The 15334-nt window shown below is 41.3% G+C and overlaps 1 protein-coding gene across 3 annotated transcripts in view; it reads right to left on the bottom strand.

Moving 5' to 3' along the window:
• The window catches only part of CACNA1H (calcium voltage-gated channel subunit alpha1 H), a 364555-nt gene that overhangs the window by 125401 nt on the left and 223820 nt on the right, over positions 1-15334 (bottom strand). For all 3 annotated transcript variants that reach the window (XM_077449411.1, XM_077449413.1, XM_077449412.1), the window contains exons 10-14: positions 13706-13891; positions 13367-13484; positions 7396-7551; positions 2429-2519; positions 1408-1616 (exon numbers count right to left, since the gene is read on the bottom strand). In XM_077449411.1, coding sequence (XP_077305537.1) covers positions 1408-1616; positions 2429-2519; positions 7396-7551; positions 13367-13484; positions 13706-13891 — 760 coding nt within the window. The remainder of the gene's footprint in view (positions 1-1407; positions 1617-2428; positions 2520-7395; positions 7552-13366; positions 13485-13705; positions 13892-15334) is intronic.

Raw genomic sequence — 15334 nt, 5'->3', positions numbered from 1 at the left:
CCATTAACTCTCTGGACTTACTCTCAATACGTTATTAAAAAATTCATTCTGGGATTTGCTGTTTTATCAACTTTCTGGACTATTTCTGTTTGTGCTGCACTTATACCCAGATATAACATTTGCTATTTTGGATTTTTGTGAAAATTCTTCAGTGTTCAGCATACGCCAGGGGTTGCACCCTCTGCTTTTTATAACTCAGAGGCTGCTCACTCTGCTTTCTGCTCCTGTCAGCAAATGTTTATAAAAGAGAGCCTGATTGGCTTCTAGTACTACCACTCCCAGGAGACTGATATTAAAACAGATTCAAGTACTTATACAAGCTCTATTTAATATAACATTTAATTAGTTTAGAAGCATAAATAACTGTATTAAAGCACATCTCTGGGCTTCAGGTTTCTCCTCCAGTCTCCCACTTTTCCCTCCTGGAAACCCTTCCCTGGCAGTGTTTTATAATTTTTTTATACTTACCATTTTCTGAAGTCTTCAGACTGGTCACATGATGCTTAGGGTTCTGTTTTTCTTCTGATATTTTCCAGCAGGGGACAGTCTTTCATGATGCAGAGAGCGGTGCTGGTGTGCATCATTACATTATGGATGTAGGGGGACCCTTGGGTGGCAGATCCACCCTGCACTTACAGTATGTCCTCAGTCTTTTGGGTTCATGTATCCTGGGTGTCATTCAACTAGGAAGACTGAAGTGGGACAGAGTAGGCAATTTTTTTGTAGCATACTTATTTTATTTTCAACACTGGCTGGGGCTTCTTTTTTTTATAAAAAAATACTCTGGGATGGTTTTAAGTGGTGGCTGGAATTCAGTCTTAATTGTAGCTAAGTCTCTGCACAATTGAAACTTACTGAAGTAATATATAATGGAGAAAAATGTCAAATACAAATATGCTTGAAGGCACATGCAGTATGATCTGTGACATGTCATATGTGAAGAAGCTGGAAGACCTTTGGAAATGTCCAGAATCCTACAGTAATGTGTAGCAGGGGCCTTATGGAAAATAGGGCTAAGGAGAACATAACCAAATATCTCTCCTTTGCTCTAGTTGTTTTACTTCATTAAGTGGGACGTGATCTGTTAATGAGACTACAGTTCTCTATAGTCTATTGGTACTCCATCCACTGAAAGCGAGGCAGCGTACAGGGACTTTATGGGACACATCTTTGTAGGCTTGTCTTTGTGCACCTAAAATATTTTGGAGGGCTGCCCACACAATTTTGGCTATATAGTGTATTTCTAGATGGCTACCAGAAAAAAAAAAAAACACAACAGCAGCTTTGCCTTAAAATGTAACATCCAACTTTTTTGTGAGAGGGATGCACATGGCAAACAGGTCTGTCTCCCAAGTGTTCAGAACATGGGACAATCTCTTAAAGTCAGGCAGAAGAAGAAGAACTCACCAAAGACTTCTGATCACAGTTGGATGGATCGATGGACGCGTTGCTTCCCCTTCTGGAATCCACAAAGGTGTGTACAGAGTCCATACACGGAGAGCTCTTGGGCGTGGGCATTGGTGTAGCAGCCGTGCGCATGATAATTGGAGGTGGCATTGAACAACGAGGGTCGAGGTGACCATTGGGAGTCACTGCAAGTGAGTACATCTTAACCTCTGTAGACAAGAAGATAAATGATTCAACTAAAATGATTAGCTTCAACAGGATTATGAAAGCTATTGCAGTGTGGGAAAACATCCGACCAAATGTATTTAAAGTGGTACTAACCCAGTGATTAAACTTTCCCAAAACGGTTAAACATAAACGTACTGATTAAAGAGTATTTATTTAGACTCCCTGCAAAACTGCTGTACTAATAAATAGAGATAAGTTAATGAAAATGGAGATTGTCAGTACAATGTATATTTATTTCTGTGGCTTCAGTTGGCCTGTAGGGCTTTAGCGGTAGGGTCAGTTTAATGGTTAGACCAAGGGTTAGGCTTGGGTTAAGGTTTTTGGTTAAGGTTAATAATTCAATTCAGGGGGTAGGACAGGGTTAGTTTTTCAGGTGTGACCAATTTAGCTACCTGAAAATTTAGTTTATACTTAGGTACTAATAGCCAATGCACCCCTACCAGCTAACCCATTGTCGTCCAGTTCTGGCAATGGGAGAACTAAGTTCAAGGCCAATAATCAACATTCTTCATAACTATGTGTTTTGTGGCCTCTCACTATACTACACTGCTCTGACTTGTAGGAAAGTATCACTGAGTCTAGTCTTTTTTCCTTGTTTAGACCAACTAGATAAAATGGTCATAGGTAGAAACAAAAGTTCAAACTTCAATCTGTTTCCTGACCAACTATAAGTTGCGATAAAAATCATATTTTTTTTTCTTTCAGAAAACTATATGAGGGTTAATTGTCTGGTGTTTTTTCAATACAGGCCATGCCTGGCAGAGTTTCTCTGTATCATGATAAGTTAAACTACCTGCAGCTCGGAGATCTTTCAGCTTTTCCAGTTCTTCATCGAAGTTGGTAGAGACTTTGTCCTCATCTGCTTCTGACCTTGTGGCATCCCCCTGGAGGACAGATATAAGGAAGAGTGATGGGAGGATATGACAAATGTGACAGTCTGACGTGTGACAATGACAACGAGGATCAGGTTTTGGCGCTGTATGTCGCTCCTACAGTTTTATCAATGTTTTTCTGGATGAAGCATCTCTAATCTGTTTCACACAGCTTCTGCTGGACCTGGATTACCTGTGTACTATGCTTCAGATAACTACGCTGCTCACTTATCTTGGAATTATACATCTTTACTGACCATGCTGCAAAAGCTCATTATGAGACCATAGTGGAGAGACCTGAAAAAAGGGGAAAGGGCTGCTGCCAATGGGGCTAATTTATCAAAATGCCTAAAAGGAGTAGGTTGGTTGGGAGTTGCTGGTATAGCTGATGCAAAAGAAGAATTTTAATGGCCATCGCTGAAAAAATGAACTGAAGGTGGTATAGCAGAAAGAATAGCATGCATATGCAAAATGGAGAAACTTTATTGATTTGAACTGCGGTATATATGCGCAGTTAGGTAGCATTGATTCTCTATCAATATCATATAACATGTACCCAGTATCTTTCTAGCAAGTAAAACAATGGAGGCCACACTCCAGAATACCACAGTGAAATCTACTTTATGGGTCCATAACCTGATCTCCTCTCTTTCACCCGTTTCTTTAACTAGAGCTCACTTATTAAGTAGAGAACCTGACTTTCTCCTGAAGCATATTTCCAGTCTCCAACCAAACCTGTAGCATGTCTTTGATCTTTGTCTCTCTCCTGTAGAATGTCTACAGTCTCCGGCAGTCTTTTGACCTTCAATGATAGCACAAGCTGCAGCTGAGGGCTCCTACAGCTTGTAAGTGGACCATCACTCCACAAACATGTGTTTTCTGTATTTTTTTCAGGGCAATTAAACTACTCTGCTCTTTATACTGTATATGCTTAACAATTTCTGACCATCAAACCTATATGAATTTAATGGACTCCAAAACGATGGGCATTAATATGGAGTTGGCCCCCTGTAGGCAGGGCCAGTTGATTGGTACCTGGGAGTCAAGACACACAGAGACTAAGGAAGGTGGCACAAATATTATTTGGTAAATTAGAAGTAACAGTTGACCCATGGAAGACAGTGGCAAGGTGCTCACGTACAGTTTCAAGCCCTATGGCTTTGGAGCCTCAGTATTACAGGCAACCAGGGCATAACAACATTGGCGATACTTTAGCACAGTCTTTATACTTGAGGGACACTTTGGTAGTCTACATTACTGAAACAGCATCTGATGAAAGGGGTGGCTGATAAGCTGAACAGCAGTGCAGGCCCCTTTAGTAACCAGGTAGGAAGGTCCTTGTCCCAACTCTCTATAGTTCCCAGATGGCGAAGCCAGGCACAGTATTCCTGCACTATCCCTCCAGAACCCTAGCGCTAAGTGCACTGTCCCTAGACAGTGGAGAGCCTGTCCCTCCACTATCCACTTAGCAAGTAAGAGCCAACTGCAGTGGGGCAGGGCTATTTATTCACTGAAGATGGCTGCAGAGGTCATTCCATGCAGCAGCATCTAATTGGACAGCTGCTCCTTTGAAGACACCTACGGAGGCATCAGAGGAACAAGGTCCTCTCAACCTCTGCTCTTTCTGCTCAAAGTCTGCCGGAACAGTATCACCTATAGAAGGAAGGTTGAACTGCACCTGCTTACATCCCCTTAGCAGCAATAGCAGCCTCCACTTTTCAGGGAAGGCTTTCCACAACATTTTGTAGTGCATCTATGGGAATTTGTACTCATACAGCCAAAAGAGCAATTGTGGAGTCAGGTACTGATTTTGTATGAGAAGATCTGTAACACATTTCAGTTCATCCTAATAGGTTTAAAGTCAGAATCATTGGATTTCCTCCACATCAAACCATATCTTTATGGAGATGGGTTTGTCTACACAGGGACACAGTCATACTGTAACCAAAAAGGCCTTCTCTAAACTGTTACCAGAAGGTTGGAAGTGCACAGCTGTTTAAAATTAAAATATCTTTATACTGGGTCATACCTGTTCCTGGAGAAAATACATGATTGTGATGTGGACATTACATTGTAAATTGATGTGGCAGTGAAATTGGATTATCAATTGCTTCAAGGACAGAGATGGGGGGAACAGTGTATTGGATTATCTGGTCCTTCTAATAAAGGGATAATTGGGATAGGGGAATTAATTATTTTTATTTTTTGGGGGGAAGGGGCACCAGATTATAAACTTCTTTAAAGAAGAGAGACACTGGATCATAAGAACCTCCGTAGGAAGTGGTTGGTGTGATCTGAACCATGGATTATAACTGAACCAGGAGAAAGAATTGGTGTGATAAAGGCACTAGATTATAAACGGTATTTGGTGCCATAGGGACACTGAGGTATAACCTCCATCTGTAAAGGCATTGGTGTGATAGGGACACTGAAGTAAATCTCCATCTGTAAAGACATTGGTGTGATAGGGACACTGAAGTATAATCTCCATCTGTAAAGACATTGGTGTGATTGGGACACTGAAGTATAATCTCCATCTGTAAAGGCATTGGTGTGATTGGGACACTGAATTATAGCCTCAGTCAAGGGTAAAGATTGGTGTGTTGGAAACATCGGATTATAAAAATCTCCAGAGTAAGAGACAGATATGAGTAGTTGAATTGTATAAGCTATACAAACATTTGCGTGCTTATCTCTGGAACCCGGGGGAAGTTTGCCACTATGAAGGCACTTAGAGGATAAGTAAATCAGAACATATAAGTCAGAACAAGCTGAATTAACCAGAGTTAAATCCTTGTTTTAATTGTTTTATGAATTATCTCATGGCCATAATCCTCTAATGAACTCATAACTATAACAAATGACTTACTACAGTCCATTACTTTATTACATCCATAGAATTACTCTATCTTTTTGGACAGTTACGCTAATTTGAGAGTCTGTCAAGGCGGGGGGGGCTTTTGGGGGATTTTTGTCTTATTAATGTGCGTCTCGTTCGCAGTCTTCTAGAAACTTCCAAAAACTGACAAGGACTTTGATGACTAAATGACTTTTTTACTTTAATTAAATGAGCAGTTGGGTGATGTTAACGAGGTGCTAAAGACAGTAAAATGCCCCTCAGCTTCTCAAGGTTATTGCAAGACTGAGATCATCACTTGGCAGGTTCTCCCCAGTTAGCAGAAAAATGGGGATAGTCAGCATTTTGTGAGGGGGGTCTGGGAGGAGTGCTTGGATTTCCAGGAAACGCTATCTTTTTTATTATCCACTTCAGGCTCCATTTTGACACTATAATTCATGGCGCAGTCAAATGTTGGCATGCTTGGCGCTCTTATCGTGTGAATGCAGATTGCTACATTAAAGTGACATGGATGGATTGTGCCCTCTTAATGTTTCTGACTTTATCATGTAAGACATTCTCAAAGTTGTGTCTGGAAGAACATATTCGGGTGCTTTTATCCTTCCTCATTCTGTGCTGCCCATCCATATATTACATCACGTGTGGAACTTTTAGTATTGTTTAACCCTTTTGCAAATACTATTTTAGAAAAGCAAGTTTAGACAACAAATGCAATCATCTAGTAAAGTATTTCTCAACCTTTTTTCAGTTAAGGCACCCTTTAAAATTATGGACAATCTCAAGGCACCCTTTAAAATGATGGACTGTCTCAAGGCACCCTTTAAAATGATGGACAATCTGAAGGCACCCTTTAAAATGATGGACTGTCTCAAGGCACCCTTTAAAATGATGGACAATCTGAAGGCACCCTTTAAAGTTATGGACAATCTGAAGGCACCCTTTAAAATTATGGACAGTCTCAAGGCATCTCATTTTAAAATGTAAAAAACGATTCTAATTGTTTTACATAATGTGGCAGCATTGACACACATAAGACGCCCCCCACAATAGAGGTGATTTATTCTTACAAAGCAAATACACTTTTGCATACTAGTACTGACTAGTATTCCAGCACTTTGTTTCTCTCTATCGCTCTGCTACCCCTGTGACCCCAGTGTTGGCGGAGAGGGGCAAAGGAGGGTCAAACAAGGGTGCTGTGCTGGCGATCAACACCCTTCTTAATCAATACTGATGATATCACTGCTTATTAGGATGCTGGTGGCTGGAAGGTTGAAATGGTTCACGATGAAAACCTGTTTCTTTGTGTAACTAAAAGGCAGGCTTGATCCACCTGCTTGCTTGTATACATTTTTTGGCAAAATTTTTAGGCATTTTGCCAAGGCACCCCTAAAGAAACCTCAAGGCACCCTGGCTGAAAAAGGCTGATCTAGTAAACTGCTAACCAGGAAACACTGCAGCTGTGCTAAATTCAGGGAAATTCACGTAACTGCACTGAGAGTTTAATGAGCGAAACCAAAAATGAAAATTAAGGTGCAGTATGTTACTGGCATTAAGTACCTTAACTTTGCCAAAGTCTAAATCCCAGCATTAGCCTGTCCTTAGAAAGTGCCACAGTGGACAATAGGAGTGCACAAAGGAAAGTGCCAAAGGTAATTTGTAAAGTTCAGCAGTAACATTTAGCCATTAGCCAACATGTTTCGAAGAATCAAAATGTCCCCATTTAGAGGATCTTGGCAAATGTTTCAGATTAGAAATTCACAGTAGACTAATATATAGAGACCCTGGAGGGTGATTTCTCTAAGACACAAACATCTGCTTCGAAAATTGGTTTAGGTAATAATGCCATTCTGGATGGACAGGGGAATGACTGGTGGCCTTTAAAATAAAAAAAGTCCAAAGCTTAAAGTAAAATGAACTCATTTTCAGAGTGGCTCATAGTAAAGGATTCGTTGACAGCTTCACTTTAATGGCAGACTTAGATATACAGAGAATTGGTGTGTGCGTTGTGTGTGTATATACGCATGCATTTACCTCTGCTTGAAAGCCCTCCACCAGAATGGCCACCAACAGGTTGAACAGGACATAATTCCCAAATGTCATTAGAGCCACAAAATAGAGAGCCGCCCAGGAGGAGGTAGAGGCCATTCCATTGTACAGGACCATGTTCCAGTCTTCCTGTGTGAGGATCTGACAAAATACAATCAACAAGCTTAGAAATCAATCTCTCATTATAATATTCACAAATCTATTGATAGACTTTCCATCCATTCAAAGAGGGGCAATTAATGAAAGACTGCCATCTAAAGAATGTTGTAGAATGCGATAGTAGTAAACCGAAAAACATAAACTTTATATATTGCAGCTTACCAATCCTTAGATGTGGTGGCTGCATTTGTTTACTTTTTTAGCCTTTTCCCCTCTGTTTTCACCCAGTGATCTGGCCAGTAACACACCTCCTGTATTAGAGTGCCTCCATTCTACATAGAGGGGGAGCACAGAGGGCACCTTTGGACGGCAGCATTTTCAGTCTTAGAGGAGGGGAGTATTAGACGTACTAGCAGATTTAGATACACTAACAAATTAAAGTCAAACTCCATCAAACACTGCTGTTACACAGTTACAGAAACCGTTTTTTTTTTCCTTTGGGGATAAAGGTTTTTAATAAATAAAAGCTGATCATGTAAAACACCCCAGTGTCAGTGTTAAATGGTATGTTTTAAAATGCTAACTGCTACATTTGCAGTGAAGCTGGTTTTGTTGAAAAACAACTGACTCACTGAAAGAAAAGGACAGAAAGCCTAGACAAGAAAACGAATGCAGCCATCACATCTAAGTACAGGCATACCCCACTTTTAAGTACACAATGGGGTTTATTTACTAAAGCTGGAAAGTGCAAAATCAGGCTCACGTCTGCATAGAAACCAATGAGCTTCTAACCCCAGATTGTTCAATTAAGCTTTGGTAATAAAACCTGGAAGCTCATTGGTTTCTATGAAGAAATTAGCCTGATTTTGCACTTTCCAGCTTTAGTAAATAAACTCCATTACGTACTTAAAAGTGGGGTATGCCTGTATTGGTAAGTTGGTAAGTAAACATAATACATGTTTGCTTTTCAGTTTAATACCACTTTAAGAGGTTGTAGCTACCATCCTTACAAGTATATGTTGATGAAAATGGGAGGGGTAGAGAGTAGAGTGGAGTGGAGGAAGGCATCTTATCGTAGGGAGACCGTATAACTCAACCTTTCCTGAGCAGGGTTCCTCCAGAGGTTGACCATCAATGTAAGAGACATTTTCTCCCAATGATCCCCAATGAATTTTCTTCACTGATCCCTATCATCTGAAAATTATTTTAAGGGTTCCTTTGATGTAAAAAGTTTGAGAAAGGCCGGTGGAGCCTATGCCTGCTAGAAAAACCACCTCACTATGAGGACTACCAAAGGCTAAAAAATATATCAGCTCTATAGTGCAATGTTTATTCTCCATTTATGTTTTGGAGTACCATTACATTATCGGTCTTGTCTAGAAAGGTTTTCATTCATCCAGGTCATAGCATTGGTAGTAGTAGGTAGTCATATTCAGGAAGTGTTCTGTAATGTCGAAGATGTTTCACAACTAATCATTGGCTTCTTAATTTCTAAGTGTGGGTAACATAAATGCTATAAATATAGCCAATACACAAATGCTACAATTCTGAGGTATGTTCCCAAAGCACACCCAAGGGTTTTGAAACATCTTCAACATTACAGAACAAGTCCAGCTGAATGTGACCAACAACCGCCAGCTATACAAGTCTTGCTTTAGCACTGTGGGGAAAGTCAAACAACGTTTTAAATTCAACATTTCCTTTTTCTTTTCCCTGTGACAGATCGAGCTTCATTCCCACACTTGGAAGCCATCAAAGCTGTTTTTTAATGAAGAAGCTAATTAGGCTTTGAGCGCCCACTGTGGATGTTTGGGCTGAGCTGTGCCAACCGACCACTCTAAATCCTCTTCAAAAAGATTTAGAAAAATACGCACTTTTCAGATAACTCCACAAAAAGGGCTAGGGAAATGAAGGTAGTTTGTGGTCGGCAAAAGCAACCAGTGGTCCAGTACTGGAGTGGGGATTCAGATTCTCTAAGCTGAACTCAATTAACTCGAGATTCTTATCTTGTCAATTAATTTCGCAAAGACCAAGATTAATGAGTTAGTATTCACATGCCATTTCTGCTAATATTACAGAACTCTGGAAATTAAAACTATTTGCATCTAAACAGTCCTGATGACATAAACCTAATGTAATTAGAGATCAATAATTACTTTTTTACAAAATCATATTTACTGCTTTTGGGGCCTCCTACGCTTCTAACAAGTCATGCATACGTCGACGAATTTAAAGAGGAACTGCAGTCTGCTCACATAATTTGTAATAAAAACATCTTTGCCATTCTGAAGCTTCCCTCCAATCACTTTGCATATTATTTTATATATACTGTGATTTTGTACTTGCCAAATATGCTGCAGAAATCTCCCTCCACTGAGTCTTGCTGCATCCATTTTAACTGTGGGCAGCTGAAGCTGTTGCCTGTTCACTTCCTGGATTTACACAGACACACAGAGGGACACCTCCAGCTCTGCAGCCCTGCAGCTCTCATTGGCTCTCTTATGACTCACCCCCCTCCCCTTCCCTGGCAAAATTGACAGTGAGAGGGAGAGCTGTGCATGATGTCATAAGCCTAGGCTAATGACCAGACAAGAAACAGGAAGTGGGCTGTATAAGGTATTTACTGGCAGAAAAAAAATGTTTTACTGTCCAAAGTTAAAACAACAAGGGCAGAAGATTTAATAGATGGAAAGTTGAAAAAAATGACTGAAGGTCCCCAGAACTATAGCAATAACATGTTTCAGGTAACCTTTAAGTCAGTGGCTCTCAACCTTTCTAGTGCCGTGACCCCTTGATAACATTTGCCAAGTTGTGGGGACCCCTAACAGTGTGGGTTGTCAGCACCCAAAGAAAGACAAGTAATTTGCTCCCCTAACCCACGGACATTTGCCTCTCCCTGAGTACCTTCTACTCCTACAGGAATACAAACCTCTTTCTCTTTGTTCTCCTTTTTTTCCCTTTATCTCTCTCTATGCTAATTTCTTGTTCCCCCCCATCCCTCTCTCTAGCCATCTTTCTTGTTCTTTCTCTTATTCTTTTTCTCCCTTTTTCTTTGTTCCTTCCCCTCTTTTCCTCTCCCTTCCATGTATTCTCTATTTTCATTCCTTCTCTTACTCCTTGGTTGGGGGTGTGGGGGGAATGGGATGAGTGCCAGTACTGGTGGGGGGTGGGATGAGTGGCAATGCTGGGGGGAGTTCTGATCAGCCACCTTAGGTGCTCTTGATCAAGGTCATCTGCTGTAGTGAGGACTTTTAATGGCAACTATAATCACAGGTAGTGTTACTCACTGTGTCTCTGGCTTCACTATATCTCCGACTTTGTGATGTGTCTCAGCAGTGACACCTATGCTGAAATCAGGAGATAGGGTCTCCCCCAGCCCCTCCCAATTCATTCCTCACCAGTCAGCTGACCTCTAGTCTCTGCCCCCCCAGCCATGCTGTGAACTGAGTGGGCAGCCACGGGCTCCAGGAACAGCGCAGCTGGGTGACCACAGGCTCCAAGAACAGCCCTGCTGGGTAACTGCAAAAAGGCTGGGAGATCGGTGCAGGCGTCAGAAACAGCCCACGATTCGGTGACCCCTGGTAAATCGTCATTGGACCCCCGAGAGGGTCCCGACCCCCAGGTTGAGAACCACTGCTCTAAGTGCAAAGTTGAAACACTTATGCCGCGTACACGTGATCGGATTTTCCGACAACAAATGTTGGATGGGAGCTTGTTGGCGGAAAGTCCCCCAACAAATATTGGCTAGCACGTTCTCAAATTTTCCACAAACAAATGTTTGCTGTCGGAAAGTTTGATCGTGTGTACACAAGTCCATCGCACAAAAGTCCACACATGCTCGGAATCAAGTATGAGGTCTTGTAAAACTAGCATTAGTAATGGAGCTATCACACGACTATTGAACTTTTTTTTTAACGGCTTGCCGTAAGTCTAGTGCCCCATACACACTATCAGATTTTCTGATTTTTTCCTTCAGAATTACCAAAACCATGTAGTAGAAGGGCCTGATTGCATACAAATTGAAACTCCTAAGGTTTGACCTCATATTACATGGTTTTGGTAAATTTGAAGGAAAAACTCAACAGAAACTGATAGTGTGTATGGGGCTTTATACGTCACTACATTCGTAATTGTTGGCCAACATTTGTGTGACCGTGTGTATGCAAGACAAGTTGGAGCCAACAAACTTCGAACAAAATTTCCACGGTTTTGTTGTCGGAAAGTCCGATTGTGTGTACGGGGCAAAACAGTTTTGTTTTGCCTGCTGAAGGACTTGAAGTTCTATACCAGCAATCCTACGATTTAAACACATTTTTCACACTGCACTGTTACATACAGTACAAGCATACCCCACTTTTAAGTACACAATGGGGTTTATTTACTAAAGCTGGAAAGTGCAAAATCAGGCTCACATCTGCATAGAAACCAATGAGCTTCTAACCCCAGCTTGTTCAATTAAGCTTTGGTAATAAAACCTGGAAGCTCACTGGTTTCTATGCAGAAATTAGTCTGATTTTGCACTTTCCAGCTTTAGTAAATAAACTCCATTACGTACTTAAAGTGGAGTTGCCCCCCAAAAAATAAAACTACTTAAAATTCTTTAAAAAAATAAAAAAAAAATAATTGGCAAAAAAAAAATTTTTTACTCACCTCTAAATACCGGTTGCTAGGGGGTCCCTCGTAGTCTGCCTTCTTCATTGCCCGGGCTGGTGACATCACTTCCCCTCGCGCTGCACATTCACCTGGGACCTGTCACGTGTCCCAGGTGACTGTACGGCGTATCACGGCGCCCTGCGCCGCTCGCGCATGCGCAGTGGGTGCCCAGCTGTGAAGCCACAGCCGGGTGCCCACAGTATGCATGACGGCTCCGCGAGCGGAGCGGGGAGCGAGGGGGGGGCTTCGTTCCCCCGCATCGCTGGAACCCGGGACAGGTAAGTGTCCGATTATTAAAAGCCAGCAGCTGCAGTATTTGTAGCTGCTGACTTTTAATTTTTTTTTTTTAGGGGGTACCCCACTTTAAAAGTGGGGTATGCCTGTAGGTGACACGTGGGGGTGGATTTACTAAAGACATATAGGGGTTGGTTTACTAAAGGTAAATAGACTGTGCACTTTGTAAAGTGCAGTGGCACCCTGCAAGTGCAGCTGCTCCAGAGCTTAATAAATGAGGTAAAGCTTCACTTTGCAAAGAATACCCAATCACGTGCAAGGGAAATAAAGAAAACAGCATTTTTGCTAGCAAATGATTGGAAGATGGAAGCATGCAGAGCTTCTAACCATTTACTAAGCCCTGGAGAAACTTATCTTGCAGAGTGCAACTGCACTTTACAAAGTGCACAGTCTATTTGCCTTTAGTAAATCAACCTCATAGACTGTGCACTTTGCAAGTGCATTTGCCCCAGAGCTTAGTAAATGAGATGAAGCTTTTTTTGCAAGGAAAATTTTAAAAAATGCATTTTTACTTGCACATGATTGGATAATGGAAGTCAGCAGAGCTTCTGCTCATTTACTAAGCTCTGGAAGGACAGCATTTGCAAACTGCACAGTCTGTTTGCCTTTAGTAAATCCGCTCCATAGAGAGAGGAGAAGATTACAACTTCTGACAATGTTGTTATTGCTTTCTGTGCCTTCCAGTCCTGGTTACTTCAGCACCCTTTATTTCTTGTCCTCTTGTCTTGTTGTGTCACACGGAGAGGAAATAAAGAAAAAGCTGCCCAATGGGGCTGCAAACCAAAATAAATACCCAACAAATTTGAATTATTACGCTATCTAAAAATTAAAAAAAATAAAATGAAATATTTAAAAATCGATGGAAAGCCTATCCAGCATGTTTGTGCTGATGTTTGATAGCTGACATTACCTGGAAAACAGTCACAATGGCCCAAAGAAGGGAATCAAAGTTCTTGCGGTCAGTGACGGTATCTCCGCTGTCCGTCCTCAGTGTGAACTTACAGCCAAAGAGATGCATTCCGAGAATGCTAGAAACAAGAAAAAGAAGAAAGAGCACAATTATCCTACCAAAATCAAAGTTCTGAATGGTAAAAAGGATTGTGAGGGACCTATCCTACTCCATGAAACATTAAACAGTCATTTTACAGACACATTCATGTCTATTTCTGGCTACAGGTGACTTCATTCAAAGCAGTTCTTGTATGGAAGCAGAGATGGAAATAATGTAATAGCAGATATGATCAAGTACCTGAAGATAAAGATGAAGAGCATGAGAAGCATGCAGAAGGTGGCCACATTGTCCATGGTCTTCATCAGGACCACCAGCTGGCGCCGCAGAGCTGGCATGAAGCGGACCAGCTTCAACACACGAAGCAGTCGAAATGTTCTGAGCACAGACAGACCCCCATCTGACTGGCCGATGATCTCCCAAACACTGAATGATGGGAAAGCAGTATAGCGGTAAGTGTCTCCATCAATGAAACATGGCAACCTACACAAGCATTTCACTAGTCACAAGGTAACACCAGAGGACACGGTGGGCAGCATGAGATGATGCCATAACAGAAGCCTTCGATTTGTGGACCTTTCACTTTGTAGCTGACATAAGGAGGCCAGGGAAGGTAGACAGTGTGGTCACCCTTATTTAAAGTTCAGCCCCAGCCCAAGCAATTTATTCGTTTTGGATAAAGTGAAGAAGGGTTAGAGTCACTGCCGGGTTTGTAATGCAGTCATATCTCTATTGGAGAGATCTTCAGTCACTTTTAATTTAACTAACTACCAGCTGTACCATGACCTGGATGAATGCGAACCTTTCCGGAGATTCATCTCTCTTAGTAACCTTTTCTTGCCATGGGCCTTCCACCACATATGTGTCAGCCAAAGCTAAGAACTAAGCTTCGCAAACACTTTTATTTGCTTGATCTAATAAGATTAAAGTATATCTGAAGCCAAAAGTTTTGTTTGTTACAATTACACTTTAACAATTTTAGCGTGTTGTCTTTCTCCCAATTGATTTGCCAAGGACAGTAATCAAACTAACAGGACTGCGGCATCAAAGGCAGCCAGAAGAGGCAAATTGCATTCACTTTGATGCAGTGCAGCACAGTTTTACATGAATGAATAAAGGCAGTGTCTACTTTTCCCACTACCTCTGGTAGTACAGTCTGCTATAAAATGACAGGTCCTCGTTAAATCTTTCCAACTTTTCCTTGTGCATTAAATCTGTATAAATTAAGAATATGATAGCTGAGGATAGTGAGCACCTACATGTTTGTGAACTCAATAGCATGCGATGAGGTGTACAACAGATATACACTACTAATACCATTCATTTTAGTGTCAATGACTATAAAGGCCATTTGCTACTCAAAGCTGATATTTCAGTCATATGTGAGTGCCAGTCAGTCACTTATTAAATTCCTGCCACAAGACTTTGCTCCTTCTATAAAGCAATAAATCTGGTGTCATTCTTCAGCAGCTGCATTGTACACTTATTAGTGGACATTCCATTATTGGGAATCCATTGGAGAAGTATGACATCATTATTTTTCATTGTATCTGCCAAGGCATTGGGTTGGAACTGGGTATTCTGGTGGAAAGATAGCCTCTAAAGTCCTCAAGATATACTAGAGGCCACCATGTGATTTACCTGGACATATACTGAAATATCTTTTTTTGGTGGGGTTGGCCTTTAGTTTACAGAACACAATACCAATATATAAATTAGCATATCCTGAATGTGTGCTGATCATTATTTGTACTAGAAAAAAAAATTCAAGTGAACATATGCTTTGCCAAAACTGCAAAGCAACAGGTTCTCTTTAATATTGGCCTCTTTTCACAGCTCATACAGTGCCTGGACAAGGTCATCCAGCGC

The sequence above is a fragment of the Lithobates pipiens genome, unplaced genomic scaffold (assembly GCF_037356315.1).
Source record: "Lithobates pipiens isolate NorthernLeopardFrog02 unplaced genomic scaffold, aLitPip1_a1.2 Scaffold_22, whole genome shotgun sequence".
Taxonomy (NCBI): domain Eukaryota; kingdom Metazoa; phylum Chordata; class Amphibia; order Anura; family Ranidae; genus Lithobates; species Lithobates pipiens.
Note: the sequence above shows the minus strand (reverse complement) of the source record. Positions and strands in the feature narration are given on the sequence as shown.